The 24,295-nt window shown below is 41.2% G+C and overlaps 2 protein-coding genes across 2 annotated transcripts; both read left to right on the top strand.

Annotated features, from left to right (window-relative positions):
• Positions 1–580: 580 nt before the first annotated feature.
• On the top strand, positions 581–3,343 carry LOC308365944 (SCAN domain-containing protein 3-like; the record flags this gene model as incomplete). Its single annotated transcript, XM_080839581.1, has 2 exons — positions 581–768; positions 1,702–3,343. The coding sequence occupies exons 1-2, from the start codon at positions 605–607 to the stop codon at positions 3,341–3,343; spliced, it is 1,806 nt and encodes a 601-aa protein (XP_080695707.1). The 5' UTR covers positions 581–604.
• Positions 3,344–10,077: 6,734 nt separating this feature from the next.
• Positions 10,078–13,171, top strand: LOC308366080 (ADP-ribosylhydrolase ARH1-like; the record flags this gene model as incomplete). The annotated part of the gene is made up of 3 exons (XM_080839716.1): positions 10,078–10,393; positions 11,215–11,578; positions 11,864–13,171. The coding sequence occupies 3 exons, from the start codon at positions 10,078–10,080 to the stop codon at positions 12,264–12,266; spliced, it is 1,083 nt and encodes a 360-aa protein (XP_080695842.1). The 3' UTR covers positions 12,267–13,171.
• Between the last annotated feature and the right edge of the window lie 11,124 nt (positions 13,172–24,295).

The following is a 24,295-nucleotide window of genomic DNA, read 5'->3' on the forward strand; positions in this document are numbered from 1 at the left end:
TGTTTTGAGTTATCACACATAATGTAAACTAAGGTTGAGAAAATAATGCGTATAAATCAGCAGAGCACGGACATAGCTGAAAATCTATATTGGACATATTGGAGTATTTTATTTTGTTATGTTTAGTATCATTGTAAAGGGGAGACACTTAAATCCTTTTGTGAACATTTTGGATAAGTAGGCTACAGCCAACCCTGGAGCTCTTCAAACTTTGAATCACACACATTTTCATATTAAATGTATTTTCCCACCGGTAGAAAGTTTAGCTCCGCGAGATTTTGTCCTAGAGATATAAAAGGAGGGCCAGAAACCTTGAATCATTCACTTTTAGAATGTATAACGTTTGAAACTAAAAGGGAAATTCGCAACTTGTCAGTGGAATAGAAACAAAAGCTTGCACATTTTTAGTCTCTGTGCGAGGCTTTAGCTCCTAATGGAATGCATAGCAAATTAGTACTATTCATAGGAAAGAGCTGTTATTTTGGCGACCGCTATTTGGTCATGACATGGCGGGAACCCTGAGTAAACGCCCCTTTTGCAGCAGTATTCCAGTCCAGTCCACATTGTGTGTTGTTTGTTATCATACAGACTGAGAAGAAACAACATGTCGCTACCCATCTCTGATGATAATGCACTATGCCAGGTCCGGGAGGAACTTGCTCTGGAGAGCGAGGAGGACAACCATTCCTCCGAAGAAAATAGTGAAGTCAGTGAGGACGACCATAACTTTGTGCCTCGTTTCGACCGCGTTGAGGATACCCCTGACGAGTAAGTTTTATTTTCTTGACTGGTTCTTGTAACGCATGGTGTTGATTAATTCATAGGGATTAAAAAGCAAGTCAAATTATGCTCTGAGTTAAGTGAAATATTGTAGGCTACTACAGTTTGCAGTTGGCGTGGTATAGCATGTTGAAATAGCATAACACACTGGACTAGCGCGCCAGTTAGCCAGCTAGCTAGTAAGCTAGTAGGCTATCTAGTCACTTGTATTTATGTCATTCTGTTAAAGTAAGCCCACGATTAAATAGCTAACATGCCAGCTAACATGCCAGGAACAACAACAACCCCTTACAAGGCCACTCAAGCGTTATACGTTTGTTGTAGAAGTTTTGAGGTGGTTGTCAGCGCAAAGATAAGGCACTTGGTGCAGCCAGGGATGTACAACTGCAAACACTAAAAGTATGTTTTAACCCTGTGGGTAGTGCTTAAAGTATGCTATTATAACGTGTATGATAGGTGTGAATCGAAACTGGTCAGGGGTAAATTATCGAAACTAGCCAGGTGTAAACGACCGAACCTGCTTTAACGTTTTAACTTCTAACTGAATTGCAGCGCTGGAATTCTATTTTAAAAAAGGTCCCTGAACATTATATGAAAGTTAGGATGATGATACTTGTAGATTTTTCAATCAGCTGTGTGAAACATAACAAATTTGTTCACATTATATACCGTTGTTCTCGATCTTAGGCACATTTTCACTTTGTAAATTGATAATACATATAAAGATCTATAGATCTAACATTGTATCTAATGAACTTAGAAAATAATATGTTTGATGTAACATAAATAATACAGAAAAATGTTGTAATGTGTACCAGATGTTTTACAGTTGTGGAATGTAAAATATTCAGTCATAAAAATATTATTTATAAGACCATGTTCTTGTTGGTGGTTGAAAATACCATCTCTTTTCTATTTCAGTAATGAAGGACAAGATGATGATCATGAAGCAACAAAGGAGGCCAACACCACTACCATGAATAGCTGCAAACGGAAATGGGAGAAGACCAGTAATTCAGAGAAATCAGTCAGTGGGCCAGCTTTGAAAGCCTCTTATAAACTCGCATTACGTGTCGCTCAGACCAAACAGCCATACGAGATTGCGGAAAGTTTGATATTGCCTGTAGTAAGTCTTATGTGCAAAACAATGTTGGGGGAGGAGTACGAGTTCGAAGAAAAACTGAAAAGCATCCCAGTGTGTGAGACAACCATTGCCTGCCGTATTGATGACATGGCAGCTGATGTGAGGGCACAACTAGTGGAGAAACTCCTGAAGGCAGATTATTTTGCACTACAATTAGATGAATCCACTGATGTGACATACGACGCTCAGCTTTTAGCGTTTGTGCGGTTTGTCGACCATAATGAGATGCAGGAAGAATTTCTATTCTGTAAGCAGCTGCCAGAACGTACAACAAGTTCAGATATTTTCAAAGTGATTGACAATTTTTTCCATGAGCATGATATACCCTGGCCAAAATGTGCTGCGCTGTGCACAGACGGTGCAAGAGCCCTGTGTGGTTTAAAAAGTGGACTTATTCCGCTTGTCAAAGAGGTGGCTCCCCAAATGATATGGACGCACTGCATGCTTCATAGGGAGAATCTTGTCGCAAAAGACATGAGTGATGAATTATCGAACGTCATGGACACTGTCGTTGAAGCTGTCAATTTTGTCAAGAAGTTCCAAACGGATCTTTTTTCCTCGCTCTGTGATGCTGCAGGAGAAGAACACACCCCGCTCCTCGATCTTTCTGGGGTCAGATGGCTTTCATGTGGAGCTGTGCTGCCACGTGTGTTCGAGTTACGTGCGTCTCTCCAAGCATTTTTAGTGTGCCACGATGCCACAGAGCTTGCCGAATATTTTAGTGACAATGCCTGGCTTACCAAGCTTGCATATCTTTCAGACATTTACTGTGAGCTGAACAGACTGGACAGTTCTATGCAAGGATGTAGTACACACATCATCCAGCTGTATGACAGGATGGAGGGCTTTCTGAAAAAGATCCGAAGATGGAGGGGTCGAGTCAGAGAGGGCATTTTTTCCATGTTTCCAACTGTGGAAGAGTTATGTGGATCTGCTGTGCTGTCTCCTCACCTAACACACACAATTGTTGCACATTTGGAGGCACTTGATGATGAGTTTGGGAAATACTTTCCTGAGGCTGAGTTGTGGCGCAAAGACAAGACATGGATACAGTTCCCATTCAAAGATAGTGCAGCAGATGGCTCAAACTTAACAGTGACAGAGGAAGAACAGCTCATGGATATATCTTGTGACCGCACATACAGGATTGCATATGAGACAAGACCACTCATCCAATTCTGGATTTCTTGCCAGAAAGACTTCCCTCAATTGACAGCAAAAGCAATGAGGAGTCTTTTACCTTTTGCTACTACAGGTCTTTGTGTGAGTGGATTTTCCTCTCTTGCCTACCTGAAGATGGAATACTGGTCAAGACTGAAGCATGAAGCTGATCTGGCACTCTGCCTCAAAACCTCCATCTGCCCCAGAATAGACAAGCTATGCGCCACCAACCAGGGTCAGGCCTCTCACTACGAATGAGATATTTCATCCATACTTCTCAAGCTACTCAATTGCTTAGATTTCAAATGTCTATTTCCAAAATCTTTACAATGTGTACAAAGTCTGAGATACTCTGAAAATAGATTTTTGTAAGGGTATGTTTACTTTTGATTAAAATAAAAATGTATTTTACTACATTACTTTTACTCTCATGTTATTATTGCTGAGGCCTTCTAGAATATAATCAGATGCCACTTGTGCATCAATGTTTTAAGTCCAATGTTGTTTTATCTGATAATTACAGAGAGTAATTTTGATTCTGAAATATTGATGAATGAAAAAAAAATTGGGCACTTTTCTCATACAGGGTAAAAGGACGGGTGCTTGAGTACCACTAGGGGTCTGTGCACGTGCCTGGTTTCTGACATTAGGCCTACCTGTGACGGTGGCAACAGCCGAGTGTTCCTTTTCCAAACTCATTAAGACCTGCCTGAGGAGCAGTGAAATGAAAAAGCAAATCATGCATCACCACTTTTATGTTTAAAAGGCATCGTTCGGCTTGCAGGTGTGCTGTGCCTCTGGCGGTGCTCAGTCAACTTGTCGGTCTTGAAGTTCAGATTTTGCGCCTTCACTAGCTATATCGTCTAGATCTTGACATTGGACAACAACATTAATATTTCCCAGCGATCCTCATTGCATATCTGTATTTGACGAACATGTTGCGGCCGCACTAGCAGCACTGCCTCTAGTAACGCCGCTGTGCCCAAAGAAAACTACATCTCCCATCTCACCAGTCTCTGAACCCCCCTTCTCAGCGGAAGCTGTGTGGCGCACCTGACGCAGATCCTTTTTTTTTATTGCACCCGCGAAATTCACCAGCATACTCGCTGGAAGAATTGTTTTGCGTCCACGTTACGGCTCGTATTCCTCCTGTGGGTTATTAGATTCCACAAGCAGCCAGTTTCGCTGTCTTCACGGAGTTATTTCACAGTCACGTCTCCCTGGTATGTGTTTGTTCATTGAGAATCAAGCTTCGCTGTGGAAGCAGTTATTGTACGATACCAGCAGCAGAGCGGGGAGGGTATGTAGCCGGGTTATGGGATGATGAAGACGGTGAATAGGTTATTTTGCATTGTTTATCACAGCGCAACTGTTACAGGGTTGCACCATGTTCCTTTATCTCCCACTGCCACACCGGACTGGGGAACCTTTTCATAGTATCAATCTTAAATATTCTCATGTAGGCTATTACTCAAATGTGCAGTTAGCTTGTACACTCTTTCTACAGTGTATAGTCGTCATATGTGTATGGTCATTTATATGGTGAATTGTACACTCATTGTGGGTTATACTGTATTCTATTGATCTGTGTTGTCATTTGATGCGGATAATCTGGTATGCCTATTACAAGTAACTATGTTACTCCGACGTTATTTATGGTAAACGTGCTATGCTATTTACAGCGCCGCGCGTTCAATCACTGTTTACCCTACCATACAAAAGCAACTAAATGTGTAACAGCGCAACCAAAGTTTTGTTATTTTAATTTGCGAACTGTGTTTCCTTTGATATTACAAAGACGTCCTTTCCCATTCTCTCAGTGCCAGAGGCTTCATCGTCTTGTTGTAGTGTAGGCTAGGCCTGGCCGGCCCTTCTACAAGTCAAATTGAAGCACATTTAAAAACAACTCACGTTGACCAAAGTGCTGTTCTTGACACCCCTCCCTTCACCTCTCTTTAATGTGTTCAGCGAGTGCCCATTGTGTGGTGTATCACCATTGTGTGCTAAGACATCTTAACCTGTTCGGTCCGTTAGGTGACGCTGACCCCTCTCCCCAGCCCCCCCTTACCTTTGGCCAGTCCCGGTACTGCATCTCCAGCCACTGTTTAGTTGTGGTTGGTCCTACACCCTCTACAAAGCCCTGGTAGAGGCCTTATCCAAGAGACTTCTTCTCATAGTCCCACTTTCTCTTTTGTTTATTGTTTTTCATTGTACGAGGTGTCTGTGAGTGACTTTATCCAGGTTGATTTGAACCGGCTGCCCAAAGCCTACAAATAGTATTTATAATAAACCTATTTTTATATTTAATACATCAGCCTCTGTCTGTCATTCAGTTGACTCTCTTTGGGTGGGAGGGGGAACTTTATGCTGGTTACACAAAAAGGGACAATGGCACAGCTGCTGTTGCGGTAGGAAGTCATTTCATATGAAATTAGCAAGGCTATGCCTTCATTGTTTGACTTCTAGTGTAGTCTGAGAATATAGCCAAAATAGTAGGGGGCATATTTAGAAGAGATTTTGCCTTGACCCACGCCAGATCAGGCCTTATGACCTATGTCATGTGGGTTTCACTTTGTCTGGACATCTGAATCTGACACCAGATAATCAATTTCCCAGATTGAGCCTGTCGGCAATTTAATCCATATGTTTACATTCATTTCATTCCAATCTGATGCTTCACACAGTCAATGCTCTCAGTTGACATCAATGTGGAATGTATTGCCATCCTAGGGGCGGGACATCCCGTAATAGTTCGTAGGCTACTTCCCACAGCTTCTACACGACTACGAGTGAGTGTTTTCTGGATTATTTTAAAGTGTTTTAGAATGGTGAATGACAACAATAATTGAATCTAGATTCAACTAATTTCGAATAATATTACAATGGCACATTAGGCTATTTCTGGAAAAAAAAAAAAAAACGTCGACAAAGTGTATTATCATGGCAGCAGATCATTGCTCAAACCAAAAGTAAACTCTGCTACCGGGAAGCAATCCATTATGAAACACAGAGATGGCTATGCTCTTTAATGTCACATTTAAAGCCACACTATTCAAGAATTGGCTCCTTTTTGAGTTATATTGTGAAGACACGTTACTCTTCAAATTTGTTCTGATGGTAACGTAATATGGCAAATTGAAAGACGAATAAACACTGGTGTCGTTCCCATAACAATCCAAGATCCATGGACGAGATTTTCATTTTCTGTGTTTCTTGATTGGGGCTTCGCTGTTTGCGGTAAAGTTCGACTTGATGGTCTTCGTGAATGCTGGTGAAGCACCCGATTCGGTTCCATTTCCCTTCAGTTACTAAACTAGTATTATTGCGTATGTGCCAGGTTGCCGTACGTATTCACAGAACTATGGTAAGTCAGAAGTGCAACTGGATGTACGGAAGTCGAAAGATTTAAGAAGCATTTTTGTAGGCTATTTGAGCAATACATATTGTGAAGTCCATATGTATGAACACATGTTTGTGTTTTTAGGCTATATGTTTGGACTTGGCCTACTATTTTTATCATTTGATAACGTTAGGTTTATTTATATATTACATTATTATACAAAGGTCATCCAATGTGATATGCACTTTAGGCTCAGGAGACTTTTAAGCTCAAGAGAACTTAAACACTTGGCAATAGGAAATATGAAATAAACAGCAGGGCAAAAATTTAAATTTAAGAGTGTGAAAACCCAAGCCCAATTGTTGTAAAATAAAATCCTAACACTATAAAGCGATCCCTTTAAACACACATACGACAGTCAACTGATTCATTGAAGGCAGTTTTTAAGCGTATTTTTAAAACAAGGGGCAGATCTGATCTCCATGAGGAGCTGGATCCGGCAGTGGGTGGCATAATGGCTAAATGTAATTTCACAATTACACCTTTGATTTGAATTCTGTATCTAACTGAGCGCGGGTGCCTGAGACCTGAGATTTGGAGTTATGAAGTCTCTTTCCTAGTTATTGTTAAAATTTTAGCTGCAGCATTCTGAATTGTCTGTAGCTGTCTAATGGGGCTTTTGGGGAAGACCAGTGAGGAGAGCATTGCAGTTGTCATCCCTGCAGGATACAAAGGCATGAACAAATTTCTCTAAAGCTGGCAAAGACACAAAATCTTTGCGATTTCAAAATGCTGTTTTAGCTATGCCCTTGACATGGTCAGTGAAACCACTATGAGTACACCAAGGTATTTGAAGCGGGGTGCAGTTTTTAGTGCCGTAGATTCCAGGTAAGTTACAACTTCCCTTCTTTGTTCCCAAACATAACTATCTCTTAGTCTATCTCATAGTCTTATCTTTATTTAATTAAAGGACATTTTGTTACATCATCATAAACTTGTTTCAAGGTACAGACACAATGAGTCAATGAGGCAGAAGTAATTTGGTGAGCACGCTAAATAGGCGTTTGCATAGCTATGATAAGCCACCTTGTACTCTTGGATGATTTGGCCAAGAGGAAGCATGTATCTGTTTAACAGAAGGGGCCCAAAAATTGATCCTTCTGGGAGTTCAAATGGCATAGCAGTTTTGCCTGATTCTTAGGTACGGATAGGAAGAAAATAACCCCTGCCTACTTGGTAGGTCCTGAACCATCTAAGGAGGGCACTTAAGAGTGATGAACACATCTAGATTCTGAATCGTGCTATAGCTAAAGTTAATAGTTACTTTATTCAGAACCATTCTTTGGGACTTCTGTAAAAATGTCCTTTGTGTTGTGGTGTTTGAATTTGCATGTGTTTTCTTAAGCTGTAGGGCATTTGCCCCTGTCAGCCACCATAGCAATGGGATGTAGTAAGAGATTGCATTCAGGTTGGTCGAGATGTTCAAATTCATCAGTGTAAACATAGCTCCCAGCATGCCATATCTTATGCATTCCCTATTCATATAGGTGACTGATCTCTGCTGCTCTGGCATGTTATACATCAGGTTCTGTCCCTGTCTCTGACTAATATCTAGTAGATTTTATCTACACATACATTCACCAGTTTCCTTATGTTATGCAAATGAATACCTTTCAATATCCACTCTTTCCAGCTGATCCAATGCTCAGTTAAGCAGGCTTTCATTCACCGGGTTCGGTTCTGCTGGAGTTCTGGATGCATTGACTGCACCAAAAAGCCTAGAATGTTTTCCCAGAATAATGAAAACATTACAAAAAAAAACATTTAAAGGATAAAAATTCAATGTAATTGTAATTAACATCAAATGCCTTTATTGTTTCAATCAGACCTAATATGCTGTTGTGGTAAAAGTGTAAGATCATTCTTTCGCATGTCCACACTCTAAGCAATGCTGTTGGGGAAAAGAGCAAGGTAGCCCACTAAGAAAACCCAGGTTTATATCCGAAAACCTTTATTTCCATAGATAATAAAGCAGACCTCTTCTGTTCCCACAAGTTGCAAGAAACATTTAACATTTCAGCAAAGATGTATGTTCTACATTTTTTATTTCAGTACCTAATTCGAAAGATGCAAAAGTGTTCCATTAGACAAATTTTGATTAAGTTGAATTTGTGTATCACATGTTACGCATGTTTTATCTTCTTGGCCTCAATCATTTTCCAGAATGATGGAATATAATATAAGTGAGCAAAAACATTGCTTTTCAGTATCAAAATAACACACCCTGATTAACGATATAAAAGTCATCTTAAAAGGATGTTGCTAGTGCATTTTAAAACAATGGAATTCAAAATGAGCCTTAGTGACTATGTTTATGGCAGAGATAGTGACACACACACACTCTGAATCTCTGCGTTTTACCCGTCAAGGGTAGTGATACACACAGTGATACTCTACCACTTCCCCCGCCCACATTTTTTCTACTGGTCGGGGACCGATCCGACCACCCTCCATAATAGGTTTGCCATCAACCAGGCAATCTGCTTAGGCCAGCTATGGGTACACACCTAACCTGTCCAGTGTGGTACCCTCTGCAAGCTTGTATCTGGCTTGGCCACCCCCACTGAAGACTCCCCAGCCCCACCTACAGGTGTGACAGCAGAAACTGCCTGTTGCGTTACATGGCCCCTCTGCTCCTTGCGGTTTCTTAAAAACTCACCTAGACGTGCCTGGCATTCCCCGGCAGTCCACTCGCTCTGAAGGCTTACTTAGAAAGGTAAAGGAAGATTGCTGGCATTCTCCAGGGACTGTTCAGCTCTCTCAGCTGCCTTATTCAACCTGATTCAGAAGTCAAGACATATGGCGTAGGAGAGTAAAAATCTGCCAGAAGCATACCAAAACACACAGCGCTGTCAAAATGTTGTCTGAGGATTCAAAAGGCAGCGTACAGCGTACAGCCTACTTTTCAACTTAACAGGGATATTGGGCTCAGCAACTTGATGGAGAATGAAATGTGGTTGGATGAAATCAGTTTTCTCCCCATTTGGTCTCATGGGTGTAAGCAGACAGAGGTTGTGACTCGCACTGTATGGACTTGCACTATTCGTAAGATGGAGAAAACTTCTGTTATTGACTTGTTTGATTTGGTTCAAACACAAACGTTCTGTTAAAGGTTGCGTGTTGTGTTTTGTATGGGCATTATTGACCAGCAAGATCGTAATTCATCTGATTTTTGTAAATTTTACCAGCAAAAACTGAGGGGGAAAAAAATGTATCATGGAGAAGTAGGCAATATATTCAAGGCACATCAGCAGACATAAAATAGGCCAAGAAGAATGCACTTGACTGTTTGGACAGGGATGCTAAAGCCAAGTATTAGACCTATAACTCAGTCAGGTACTCAGAAATTCTGTCTATGTTTACGATCGTAAAGGATTATGTTGCTTTTTTTTTAGGGTCCAGTGCAAGGTCCACACAATGAGGTAAAAGCCAGTTCCTGATGACGTAATAACAGCATGAGGCGTGGCAATAATCTGGGGTCAATGTATGAATGCTTACTATGCAGTATTTGATACTGTCACTGATAGCCTACCTAGACTTCTCACTATATAATGTCTCCTTAAACAGATCCTTTCTGAAAGTCAAGCTGAGCATGGCTGAGGGATCCACTCTCCAGGAAAGGTACCAGGCCTGCATGATCTTGAGTGGAGCTGGCGATGCTCTGGGCTACAACAATGGCGACTGGGAGTTTGAGTCAAATGCTGAAAAAATCCATAAGGAGGTAGCAGAGAAAGGGGGCTTGGCAAAACTGGACATCAGAAAGTTTCCTATCAGTGACGACACGGTCATGCACCTAGCGACAGCTGATGCCTTAGTGAAGACTGGAGGCGCATCACTTAAAGACTTGTATGGTGCCCTGGTCAAAGAGTACATAAAGTGTATGGATGATATGTCTGGCAGGGCCCCAGGTAAGGATATGTTAAAAAAATATATATCTTTATAATTGTTTTGATGAAACCTCAACTAATTTTGTATGGTTGTGGTCACCAGGACATTTGGGAGTTCTGATAAAGATACCAAGCTGTCCAAAGCAAATCACAAAATATTAGATCAATTTGATCAAATTGAGTAGAAACAACAATGAGAACATTCTGACTATTTGTCATATAAGCAGTTTGTTGGGTGGGAGGGTTTCATTATTGAAGTGTTGGAGATTGCTTTGCATTTGATGGTGGTCATAATACTTTTTTAATTAATTTTTTTTTTATAAAAACAATGTTGTCATGTAAGACATTTAATATTGGAAAGCTATGGTTAGACTTCCACTATAGGTGTAGAGATTCAACTATTTCCATACATACTGGTACCACTGGGAAAAGATTCGGTATTTGTGTTCGGTTGTACTTTATTTCTCCACAAATTAATAGATCGTCATTATAACAGTATTAAGGATCTTTGCTCTGAGACTAGCAAGCTAACTACCTAAAAGGCTTGCATAAACCTTGCACACCACCAACAGCCCAGTTGTCACTGTTGTAACTGGTTCTGATATTGTTGGCAATGTCATGCTGTGAAAGCTTTTTCTACTTTTTTCGCTGGGTGTTTGGGTAGGGGGGAACGGCACATGTTAATCTGTCCTTCAGTGACCGTATCCCAACAAAATCAATTTGAAAATGATACCAAAACTACTTTCCTATTAAAACAACATACCTTAAAAATGGGCAAACTGTCATGTAGTGATGTTTTAACATCCTCACTGCAGTAAAACCATTATTCCTCACCTCTCCAGGTTTCACATGCATAAGTAGCACCACCTATCTAAGGGGCCGCCAGGATGGCAACTGGAGGATCCCTTTCAGCAAAGTTGGCGGGGGCTGCGGGGCAGCCATGAGGGCCATGTGCTTGGGCCTGCGCTTCCCCGGGCCTGAGCAGGAGAACCACCTGGTGGCTGTGAGCGTGGAGAGCGGCCGCATGACCCACCACCATCCCACAGGCTACCTGGGAGGGCTGGCCGGTGCACTCTTCACAGCCTACGCGATCAGGGGAGAGCCCCCAGTGGATGCCTGGGGCCAGGGTCTGATGGAGGTGTTGAAGCGGGCCAAGGAGTATGTGAAGCAGGCAGAGCATTGCGTTGAAGAGAACATGGAACACTGGTGAGATTTCTGCATGAAATGAGAATGAGATTCTAGTTGTGAAATTATGTCTGGTCATGATATTTTATAATTCTATATGCCTATACAAGCATGAAATGTTTGAAAGCTTCTTTGAAATTCCTTTCATCCAAAAACTGGACACTGACCCACATTTTCTGTGTCTGATTTACGTTAATCAGAAGATTTGGTTTAAACGGTTTTATCTTACAGAAAAACTGCTCTGCCATTGATTTGATTTTTGTTTGTATTAATTGTAAGATCTGGTTGTAACGCTCATATTTTCAGGAACTTTTTTGAGGACAGCTGGACAGTTTACCTTGGGCAGAGGGGAATCCTTGAAGGGACTGGAAAAGCTCAGTTCCCAGATGACTATGGAGTGCAGGCGAGGGAGGTTTTCTACAAATCGGTGAGCCACAGAGGAACAGGTGGTGCCAGTGGGCACGACGCGCCCATGATCGCCTACGATGCCCTCCTGCGGGCCGGGGACTCGTGGACCGAGCTGGCCAATCACGGGTTCTTCCACGGAGGTGACAGCGACTCCACTGCCGCCATCGCTGCTGCCTGGTGGGGCGCCCTCTACGGATTTCATAACGTGCCCTCCAGAAACTACAAAGGCCTTGAGTACTACAAACGCCTATCCAATGTGGCAGATGCGCTCTACCAGCTGCGGGATAAGCCACTTTCATGAATCTTTGTCAGGGAAAGGTGGCAGGATTCTGGATGACATATTGCCCTGCCCTCTTCAACCTCGGTTTCCAATGATTGCTAACATATTCAATATGTAACCAACATTTAGGAATGTTAGCTCTTCTATAGAAATGTAATTGCCACTTCAAATTGTATTGATTTATTTCCCTTGGTTACTATACGGACACATTTTATTTTTTTATGTATGTTTTGCACACGTTTAAATTTGTATTCCTGACTAACCTCAATTTTTTTGAAATATGTTTACCTGCTGCCTAAAGAATTTAGGAAAGGACACACTCTGCCACTTTTTGAGAGTAAGATCGGTGAATCTAACTTTAACCTGGGTTAAATTACATTTTATCAGCCTAAACCAGGGGTGTCCAAAGTCCGGCCCGCGAGCCAATCTCGGCACGCGGTCAGATTTCATAAGGCTCGCAGCTTCGGTCTTATAATGTATTATCTATGGCCCGCCAGCACTGTTAATTGAATAATAAAACTTTCAAATGCAATTCCTCCTTCAACCGCTAGGGTATTGGAATTTTACTTTGGCATCGTTCCAATGTTCGTCTCGCGAGAACAAGGCAACAGTCTGATAGTTAGTACAGCTTTACTGTTGCACACTTGTCCAACCTACTTTTAAACACACATTGCCGCGAACCCTTTTCCGATCATTTCTACCATAGCAAGTAAAAAGAGGAAAGTTGACTGTGAGGGTAGCCGCTTTCAGGAGAAATGGGAACTGCAATATTTCTTCTCTGAAAATCGAGGCAATTGTGTTTGCCTAATTTGTCAAGAGACGGTTGCCTTATTCGGCATAGCTTATTTGTGTGAGCAGACTTTCTCTGTCATGAATTTAAACAATAACCGATTGAGGTCAACTAAGTGACTCCCACTTACGTGACATTTTACGCATCTCAACCAGTGCCGTCAAACCCGACCTGCCTGTTTCCTGAAATACGAATCTCAATAGTGATTCTCAATAGTGTCAGCAAGTTATCTGTTTCTTTGTCAATCTGAAATGATGTGTGTTTTGAACAGTTACATCTGTCATACTTAACAATAAAAATCCAAAAGCACAGTTAATGCACTTGGAATTCATTAAACTCTTGAATAAGATTTGGCTATAACCATGGACAGATTAAGAAACCACGGGCCCCTGGGCCTGGACATGCTAAAGCCCCCCCCCTTAACACGCACTCACACAGAAACACCATTAGGCGTGTATATATATTTTATCAACAATGTGCTGGATTTAACGGTCAAATTAGATACCTTGGCTATTGTATTGGGAAAGTAAACAGGTCAAAGTTTAACATCCACTATTGGTGCACTGCCCTGCTATTGTTTCAGGGCAACAGCCGAGTGACAGGGCAACAACCGAGTGATTCTTTACTAAATTGAAACTGATTAAGACCTACCTGAGCAGCATGGGTCAGGAGAGGCTGAATGTGCTGGCTATCCTGTCCATTGAAAGAGCAAATCATGCATTGCCAAGGCGTTGTTCAGCAAGTATACTGTGCCTCTGACTGTGGTGCTCAGTGGTGCAACTAGCTTTATCATATCATATCGTCTCGTCACATGATCAAATAGAGGCATAATATTGGCGAACAAGATACATATTACCCAGCAATCATCATTGCATATCTGTATATGACAAAAATAACAAATTAAATAAGAAATCATTCACTTAATTGAATCGGCTTTTTAATAGTTTCTATAGTGTATGTACGCTAATTGTGGTATAGATTATTACTGACGATTTCCCCCTAAAAATTATGAATACCATGACAGAGACAGGTTTGCCATTTTGAGGGAATATAAAGCATAAGGGATCTTTGAAATTCAAAAAGAAAATCATCCTTAATCACTGTCGCAATTAATGAGTGACACTTTGTCATCCATACGTTCGATAATATTTAGAAAGCAGGGTCTGCTTTGCCATCGGACCTTCTGCGCTGGCTGCAATGTCTATAGTTACGCCCCTGACATGAACATTTTCTAACACGGCACAAGTACACTTAATTAAAGCCATTAGCAAATTAACAAAATACAGCCCCCTGAGCACATGGGCCCCTGGGCCTGGGCCCAGTAGGCCCATTCGTTAATCCATCCCTGGCTATAACTGTTGATGTTCTGTACCTATAGTGAGTGTGACACGAACTAGGCCTATTACTTTCTGATCTTGTAAAAGACAGAGCAAAATTCACATGTTTTTAGAGACAACAGACAGCATTACTTATAACTGCTGTTTAAAATGAATTTCATGAAATTTAAGGTATTTCATGTAGTTTGTTCAATGTTATCTGACTCCAGATATGAATGAAAGGCAGAATTGTGTTTTTAGTTTTTCACGCCTGCCTAAGTGGCTTATATTTGGTTACATTGTCATTTGAAAAATAAAGATAATTGTGACAATGTAAATTGTGTATTATTTGCATGTAACTTGTATGGTTAAAATATGTCCGAAGGGACGATTGGCCCCCGAGATTTTTCACATTATCAAATCTGGCCCTTTTTGAAAAAAGTTTGGACACCCCTGGCCTAAACTATATAATGTCTTCAGCCTATATACATTGTTTTCTAAACGTTTAAATGTTGAGTATGTGTAATCTAATAAAATGTTGGCAACATGCTCAATATACATTGGCCAGTGCAATTTAATACAAGCTAGCTAAGTTAGGTACTGACTTGCATCCTTTTCTAACTTATAGCTCTCGCCAACGAGTAAAAGCCAATCTGAGTCTCAATCAGTAAATTAAATTGTAATTAACATAAAATGTAACATAGTGCAATACCAGGTGTGCTGTGGCACAGATGACATTTTCCGTATTACAAGTCAGTGTACCACTGCAATTATTTTGAAGCTTTATTTTAAGGTAAAATCGTTGCATAATGTTACTTTTAAAGTGTAAACTCACCCCCAGCTCTGAACTGTACCCTCTACATAATTTTGAAAAATGCTAAAAAGTAGGCATTGAGGTGAGGGGGTGAATAAACCACTGTGCTGCGTTTCAATCAGTAAATGAAAATGACTCTAACGGGCGGGGCGGGGCTGGGGGAGGTGGGACGTCCCAAACCATCGATTCTGCGTCAGCATCTGCCTCAAGTCAGCCTTACAAGGTTAAAAACAAAAACACATTTTAGGGTGCAACTACACTTTAATAACATTATGGGGATCAGTATTCACAGCACTTTGTGTGTGTGTAAACATTGATGCACTCCACCTTGTCTCCTTGTTGCACTGCAACTATCCAGCAGATGGAGACATATTCATTTTGACTAAGTTCTGAAGAGTTGTGAGAGAGGAAGGCATTGATTTTAGAATCTCCTCAGGGTTTCAGATTTAAAACCTCTTCCATCTTCCCCAAAAGGAAATAACGCGTCAACTAGATCATTTAAAGAAGAAAAACGCTGAATACCAAGCCACACTGTATGGTCAGATCAATCTGCTGAGCTCATGTGTTTTTAAGGTTAATCCAATACATTTTTTTACAACATCCTTTGCAACAACATTTCGAGTTAAAGAAACAGCCGTCCCATTCTCTGCCATTGTTACATGAATTGAAATACAACTTTTTCTTGGATGGTGGTTACTTCTGTTTTAAATTTTGTAGACTTTTAATTGTATTCATTTATTTTATTCCCAAGTAAAAGGACAATGGCCTGCAGGTGGCAGTGTAGCTCTACAGTTTCGCTAAATATGTGTTTTCTGATTATTGAATGTCTGCTTCACTCTGTTTCCCTGTTTTTAGAGTGTAAGCCAGGTGTCAAGTGAGCCCTTGATAGAATTGACTCCTACATGCCCAGACTTGAGTGTAATCTCATAGAGACCTTGTCAGTCTGGTGATAAGGTTAAAAAAATACCAGGTGTTAAAAATACCAGGAAGGACTGGTTTACAAATAGCATGCATTGCCTAAGGGTCAAAATGTAAACATGCAATACATGCTACCAAAAACATAATGTAAACATACCATACCACAAATAAAGTATTGACATTTCTAGACTGACAAAAGCCATATATTCACTTAATACCCCAAACAGTTTCATTCTCCATAGGGAAAGAAAATCCTGCATTCTAAAAAAGGCCTCTCCGTGCACTCATGGGTGAGGAGAGACCAAAAAGCCGTCCACCTGGCCGAGACAGGTTATGATTCCCAGACTTGTCTGGAGCTGTCGGGCCACATTCCCCACATGTGACTCTTGTTGTTCGAGTCATTGGAACCTTCCCCCTTGGTGCCGCAGTACAGTTCCAGCACAAGTAGTGAAAAATAATATGAAACAAACAAAGAAAGCAGTGGCATAACGCCATAATGAAAGTGAATCCCAGGTTACCAAGGTTAACTCTTTGTTTTTATTGTAGTTGGTAGATGTCAAAAATGGAAGAGTGAAATGAAACGAGTCGTTTCATTGTTACTTGGTAATCGGACATACAGTCATGTCAACACTGACAGTCAGACAGATACCCCAGAACCATTCAAACACCTACTGCTCCCAGCTCAGATACCCCAGAACTATTCAAACACCTACTGCTCTCAGCTCAGATACCCCAGAACCATTCAAACACCTACTGCTCCCAGCGCCGTGGTTTAGGCCTCTGAACGTGCCGCCGCTGAATAAACCCTTTAAAGACTGAAGACCACCCTATCTGTAGGTAGAGCGCGGGGTCAGCCAGGAAACAGGCCCTCTGGCGAGAGCAATGGAAGCGTGTGGCAGTACAAAGACCAAGAGCAGAGGAGCACTCCCGCTAAAGTGGGGGTCAGCTGTCTGTCAACACCAACACGTGCCATATGTAGCGCTGGAGCTCTGCCCCCGAGGCCTGGGATCCAGCACCACTGATCTCTATCTCTGCTGCATCTGGCATGGTCGCTGCACATTCCTTAATGATGTCATCCCAAAACAACACAAGCATGGCCACTCCCTCTTCCATCTACAGGGCATTATCTGGGGCATAAAACAAGGTTTCTGTGAAACAGGCGTTAGGTCATTTACCTAGCTATAGTAATGCTGCCTCACCCTGTAGCATATCATATATAATGCGAGGCAGATGTAGGTGAACCTCTAAATGTTCTTATTAAAAAAAATTCACAAAGTGTACTGCAATGCCAGGAGGAACAACACAATTCAGTGCCCCTGACTGTGTGAATGTAATGTATGTAAGCGTCTGACTTGTATATCTATAAGCATCTGCCTTATATATAATTCCACAATGTGCTCTTAACTGCTGTTGCAATACTTATTTATGTGTTGATCCATAGAGACAGACTTCTCCAGTTGTGTTTTCACAGTGTACCAGTAGGTGTATACATCATGTACATAAACAGTATGTCATGTTGCCGTGTAACCTCATTGACTCAGTTTATCAAAGTCCATGTTGTTGTTGATTTGATGCAGACAAATTAATTATGCCATGCTGTCAGCGGTCACCATAGAATCCCTCATTAAGGGCCTGGACAAAATTCATTTCCCTGATAGGCCTGTCTGGGTTCACTGGTTAAACACGATAGAATAATCTTGATTTTGTACATATACTTGCTTTTCATTTTATTGTGGACTGTGCTTTAAGTGTGTCCTTCATATCCCCGTAGATCGCAAATTGTGTTGTTTATGATAAGATGTGAATTTTTTCTGTAAAAATATATATATTTTTTAAATGTATCAACCTCATTGTATTTGTAAGATGTACATTTTATTCTCCTGACTTCACTTACAGTCTATGCTGGGTTATCTGCCTGGCAGGCAAGGCCAGGAGCCCAGCCATGATGCCACCCTTCAGCAATGTAAACTCTGGGTTAATAATTCATCAATGTTGTGGAAAAGACAGAGACAGGGAAATTGGTTTTGCCACTTTAACAGCTTTGTGAAGGCTTCACTTGTTTTATTGATGACAGGAGACTCTCTTTCACTAGAGGGAGTCACTTTCTCCCCATTACCTAAAAGTCAACCTGGCTGAAGTGATATGTTACATGACATTCAGTATGGATGGATAGTCCTTCATTCTGCTAAATCTGTCAATGACTCCACTGAGTTTAATTCACTCTTGTTGTCACTGGTAAGGCCAAGTCTTCACAGTTAGGAATCAAATCCGGGAGTTCCCGGAGTTCAGTTGTGATTTTAATTTCAAGTTTAAAGTTGTAATCCATGGCTGGGTGGGTGTTTGTTCATTTCCATACATAACATGAAAGTGATGAACCACCCAATATGTCATGGTGATGATAAAAAAGGCAGATCCACGAGAATTGCCAAAATGTTCTTCGTACAGTGAGAGAACAGCTTCTTTGTCAACAACTTAGTGTGGTTTGTGAGACATGACAAAACAGGCATTCTACGTCAATTTCTTTCTTGTTTTTCTTTGTCTCTACTTGCATGTGTAGCTTACGTCTAAGGAGTTGTACAGAGGTTCCATAAACTGTAGAACCACTCTTAACAACATCAACACCAAAAACAGTGTCTCCTATCTGATGAGATTCGAGTTCAGTTGGAATGTTATGTTGAGACTCTCTCTCTCCCTCTCTCTCTTTGACGTTCCCTTTTTCCCTCACTGATCAAAGTGTTGTAGCGCTTTCTCCTCCAGTAGGCCAACCGCTCCCCTGCAATGCCTCATTGTGTGAGTGTCTGCAGCAGCGCAGCGAGCCACGGGACTGTGTGGCCGACATCCAGGCTTCACAAAGAAAAAAAAACAGCAAATGAGCGAGCGGTTCAAAAGGAGGCATATGTCTAACCGAATTAACACAGAGGAAGGTATTAAAAGTTTCCAAAACAAGAATGGAACATGAAGTGCCCTTGTTTTTTTTTTTTACCTTACTTTCAAAGTGGATTCACAAATCATGTTTTATTTAAAGTTTTTGATCCTAACTAATCTTGTGTAAACGCCCATGGAGGAGAAAAGTAAAGGATGCATGAAGAATTGCAGCGGCGCCCTCTGTCACCTCAGCAGTGGCGGTACCATCTGAGGGATGAGGGATTCCCTCTGGATGGGATTTGTCCAAACATGTAAAAAAGGGGGGATCCTCCTCTCCGATAGCTCACTAGTCTTTCCCTTCCCCAGATTTCGGGCGAATGTCGAACAGCCAATTGGAGGAGCTGCATGCCACTGTGTCATTCAGCCAGGCATCCAGTCCCCTTTTGACTCTGCCTCTTGTTGCCAGGGTTGTTTTTGCCCGCCGGGTACAGTGGGGGAACTGGAGCAGAAAATGTAACGGAGAATACTGTAGTACTTAGCCTTAGTCACCTGAGTCGAACCACATGGTTATGTGCAGTTCACCGTTTTAAGATAATAACATTGTTGGTGCACTGGATTTTATGGCGTGGTGTTTTCCTGTGAAAATATTTTTATTAATATAAATTGAGTTTCACTAACATCTGTGGACATAGACCAATTGCTATTTCTTTCATGGCTGCTGATAAAACTGTGTCATTTCAAACCATCAAGAACGCAAGTGCTTTTTTTGCTAATCTCAAATGAGTGGTCGCACAGCATGTCAGATGGAACGATTGTTCCCTGCAGATTAGCCAAAACACATCAGATGCAGAGTGGGCCTGAAATGAACTCTAGTGTCCTCTCACTGATCTGCTGTCCTATATCACTGTCAGATCTGGGTTGTTAGGGGTCAGAGGGGAAGTAACCTTACAATCCCTCAGTAATCAGGCAATCAAACTGATGATAATCCTCTAGTGCCTTATCAACACAAAATACAAATCCCTCAAACTCAGGTAAATAACTCAATTCTAGTTGACAGCTTTTGCAAACATCCTCAACGTGGCAGAGAAAACTTTTATGTAACTCTGCATTTCATTGCCCTTGATTACTTCACACTTTCTTTACCTGATAGTTTCTAAGCCCAAAAAAACTGAAAACATGAAATAGAGTTGTTTTTCTTCTTCTTTTTTTATAAGTCATGATGTACAGTTGCGGAGGATGCCTTTCATTTCATGAAGCTCTTTTGGCAGTGGCTTCAGCCCCGTAGCTCCGAGGGTGGAAGTTTGAAAGTAGGGCTGAACTTGAAGACTTCAATCCTATGATGATGGGCTTGCGTGTTCAGAAGTCTCTATATCTCAGCAGGGTGGATTATAATTGGCATGCCCCGCTGTTTTTGACAGGCCGGGACAATCTGTGTTTCAAAGCATCGTTAGCTCCTTTCCTGAAATAGGGAGGCAATAGACCCTTTCATTCTCTTCACCACTTTATGAAAATAATGGCAGACCAATATTTATTGATGGGTAGAAACTTAAGTGTCCTTGTGTGACTCTGACATATCAAAACATGTGGAATCAGGTATGCCACCTTTCCCGTGGTGTGTTATACCCTCATATCTCTAGGCTGACGGGATACTATATATTTCTTTCTTTTCAAAGAAAGGTTCAGGTGCTTCAAAGAAATCAAAGAGGCAAAACATGGGGTTGATGGCACGTTATGATCAGTTATGAAGTTTGTTCAGGACGTTTTCACTGAAAGTTTAAAAAATACAGTTGAGCAAACACACGGACACACAAGAAAGAATCCATAGACATAGTTGTTGGTGGATATTAAAAATAAGACACAATTCTAAACTAAATCACAAAAGGTACTTTCCGTTTCTACAACAAATGAACCTCACAGGCGAACCACTTATAACAACCGGTGTGTAATCTTCACATGAGTTGTTGACGAGATGAAATAGGCCTCTAAATGTTAGAGAGAGTCAATTTTTGAAAATGGCCCTACAGCGCATAGAAAACACCTTCATTATATCACCACACCCATGTTCCAACCTTAAGATTGAGCATGACAGATGGTTAATTGCCTTCCTTCAGTTTGGATTCTCTCCTCCTCAGACGTGTTTGAGTGCCGACAGGCACACTGCAGAGTCACATGACAGAGCCATTCCCAGTCACCTCCGGGGAAACGGTCTGTCCCTGGAGAGCAGTCTCTGGTCGATGGCGCAATAAAATGGTAAAGACAGGAAAGGCCATGAATGATGTGCACGGATTCTCAATGTAACCTCCAGCCAAGGTTACAATTTCTAATCTAATGGTATTCATTGCCCACCACTGCGTGACTTTGTGGTATACACACCATCCAAGTATGGGGATTAATTTATTACTGGACATATGGGGACTTTGCACGGCTTTACAGAGCAAGGTTATGGTAAAGTGTAGAGGAGAAGCACATTGGGATTGAGTGTAAAGCAGAGTGTTGGTGACACCAGTTACCCATAAAGCTATATTATTTATTATTCTTTTAGATGAATATTTCATTCGGGACTATATATCCTTGTCGTAAACAACCATGATTTAAGTCTAACTACGTGTGATCACAGGGTGTTTGGTCTACTTCAGCCTCTGGGCCCAGAGAGCATCACCACTTCAAGATGGATCTGCCACACGGAGCCAATGGTGGCTTTGATTTTACTAATAACTGAGTCAAAATAAGTAGTCTGCAGAAAAGCAGTATGAAAACAAATTTAACACAACCCATTTGTAAATAACAAATACATTATCAGACATTGCTTTACAAATACCTGTTTTTATAGTCACAAATAAAACTACTTATGTTTTATAGTTCTTGTAGTCACTCTCTCGCAGTGTCTTATAAGGCAGTTCACTGGGATGCAATGCTGAGTCAGGCACTCACATCTAGGCCATAAATATACTGCATACATATACAACTCTCACAAAGATGCCACACCTAAGTGAAGTCTCTTTTACCAAGAATAGCCTTGCAGTGTCATACTGATCCCTAAATAGAGAGAGACTTGTCACATTTAGCTAAGAAAATCTAAGAATTAAACTGCTAGCTTAGGAAAGACAGTCTAGTATTTATTTATAAACGCTTTACATCTTTGAGACAAAAGAACACACATACTCCATGAAATCCTTGTAATCAGTTCTTGTTTTCTGCCACGGCTAACAAGAGCTTGCTAAGAGCTGTTGCCGGAGAACGCCACAGTGTTTGAAGGGAGGCTGGCTGTTAATAATGAATGTGTGACTGCTTTGTGCTTGTCACTGGGAGATGTTCGCCCTCGTAACATCCCAGCTCGATAAAGGGCATTGTGCTGCAGCCCACGTCTGCTCTGCTGCCTGCACAGAGAGCCCAGGGTGGGAAGGGATGAAGGAAAACAGAGAGAGGGAGAGAGAGAGAGGGAAGGAGATAGAGAGAGAGATAGAGAGAGAGAGAGGGTGGGAAGGGATGCTCTAAAAGTTGGAAACGTTGGGTGGCTCAGACAGAGTTGGCTGTGTCCAAAATTAGCAATAAACACTAACAGATTTTAAAGGTTTTCTTGCAAATATGGTGATGTATACCAAGATGGTCAAAGTTGGCGTAGATTCATGTACTGTACATGTCAATGTGTTATGTAAACAGAGGAGATTATGCAGTTTTTCGAGACTTTCAGTTTTTCTTAATGTTTAGGTTAATGCAACGTTATTTGATGACCTCAGTTGACAGGGCTGAAGATCCAAATAGGACCAGTTTCCAAATTTCTACAGGTCTAGGTCTCTGACTTCATAAACATACATAAAGTATGTCACACGCACACATACAAACAAACACACAGTCACACACGAATAAATGTTATTCATCATGAAATATTTATGCATCAAGAAATGAAAAGAAAACAACAACAACAAAACGTAGTGCTATCTCGGTTAGCTGGAGGCATTTCTATTCTACCTAGTAACTAGCTAGAGTGCTGACACACTTTTAGGTGGTTGGCTGAGTTGTATGCCAGAGCTACAGCCCATGGTGTGTTAGAAAGTCACTTTAAGGTCATTGTGGTAAGTGAGAACGCCATCAGCCTCCAAGGCAAGAGCATGACAAAAACAATCATGCCATATTTACTGTTCAGTCAGCCAGAAACACCAGAGTTCTGACAGCACTTAAGTGACTGTTCTACATTATTGGAGCATCCAGACTGTCCAGAAAAAAAATAGGAATAAAAACTTGACCATGAATCTGTTTAAACTAAATTAATTGTGTGTGAGAGACATCTAATACAGATTTAGTAGTGGGGGTGATGAGGAATCCTCAGACCCCAAGGCTTTGATGATATTTAGGGCAGTGTAATAGGTCACATACATGTAATAGGCAAACAAATACAAATAGGGCGTTCCTTTTACCCATTACCTCCTTACCCTCCATTTAACACTGAGCCAACCAAGGTGGGATTTCAGTGTCAGATTTTACACATAATAGACACATCATCTGGTTTAACTTAGTCACACCAAGAACCAAATGTGTAAAGTTCTGTAAATATTTTTGTTTTGAACACCATGCTATGCTCTAAATAACAGGCAGTTGTTTGTTTACAGGTCACAAGCGAATCTGGAATGTCTTTTGTCTGAGTCAGATATGTGGGTTGTATACTTCCAAAACAATCACATTATTTCAACTATAACTCTTTTCTTTTGTCTTCAGGGAAACATCTGCAATCATCTCTCACTATGTGGAGCAAAGGCAAACGATGACTAATCACTCAACTGATTTGAGATGACTACAACAGCTTTCATGTTATGCCTGTACAATAACTGATGTCCTCTCTTGGTAAGATGTATCTTTGCATTATTGCTTCTCCACTCTGAGCATCAGGCACAGTCTGGCAGTCCATGCAGGGAGTGTAACTCTCGATCTACAGCCATGTTGCCTGGTACAATGGTGCCAATGAGTTGTCGTGGAGATCAAGCTTCTGCACATTCAGACCTATAGCGGCCCAGAATGGTAAAGGTAAATGAGACACGTGGTTAGTATTGACTGATACCCTAGAGCTACATTGGTAAGTACAGGTGATAAGTAGGTAGATCGACTAGGCAGTAAACACATAATCTGTCCACTGAGATGTGGACATTTGGACTAGATTGGCATTTTGCTATCCTGTACTTGTGTTAAACCCCTTTTCCCTTTAAACAATTGTACTTAATTATTGGCAGGGGTTCTTGCCATTTGCAACTAAATTCATTGCTCTCCTTGCCTGACCGAACCCTGGGAAAGTAACTTGGTTTATGTTTAACTCACCTTGCATGAGATAATGGAGTTGAGTTACTGTTTGTAAAGT

Source organism: Sprattus sprattus (assembly GCF_963457725.1).
Source record: "Sprattus sprattus genome assembly, chromosome: 5".
In the NCBI taxonomy this organism is placed as follows: Eukaryota; Metazoa; Chordata; class Actinopteri; order Clupeiformes; family Clupeidae; genus Sprattus; species Sprattus sprattus.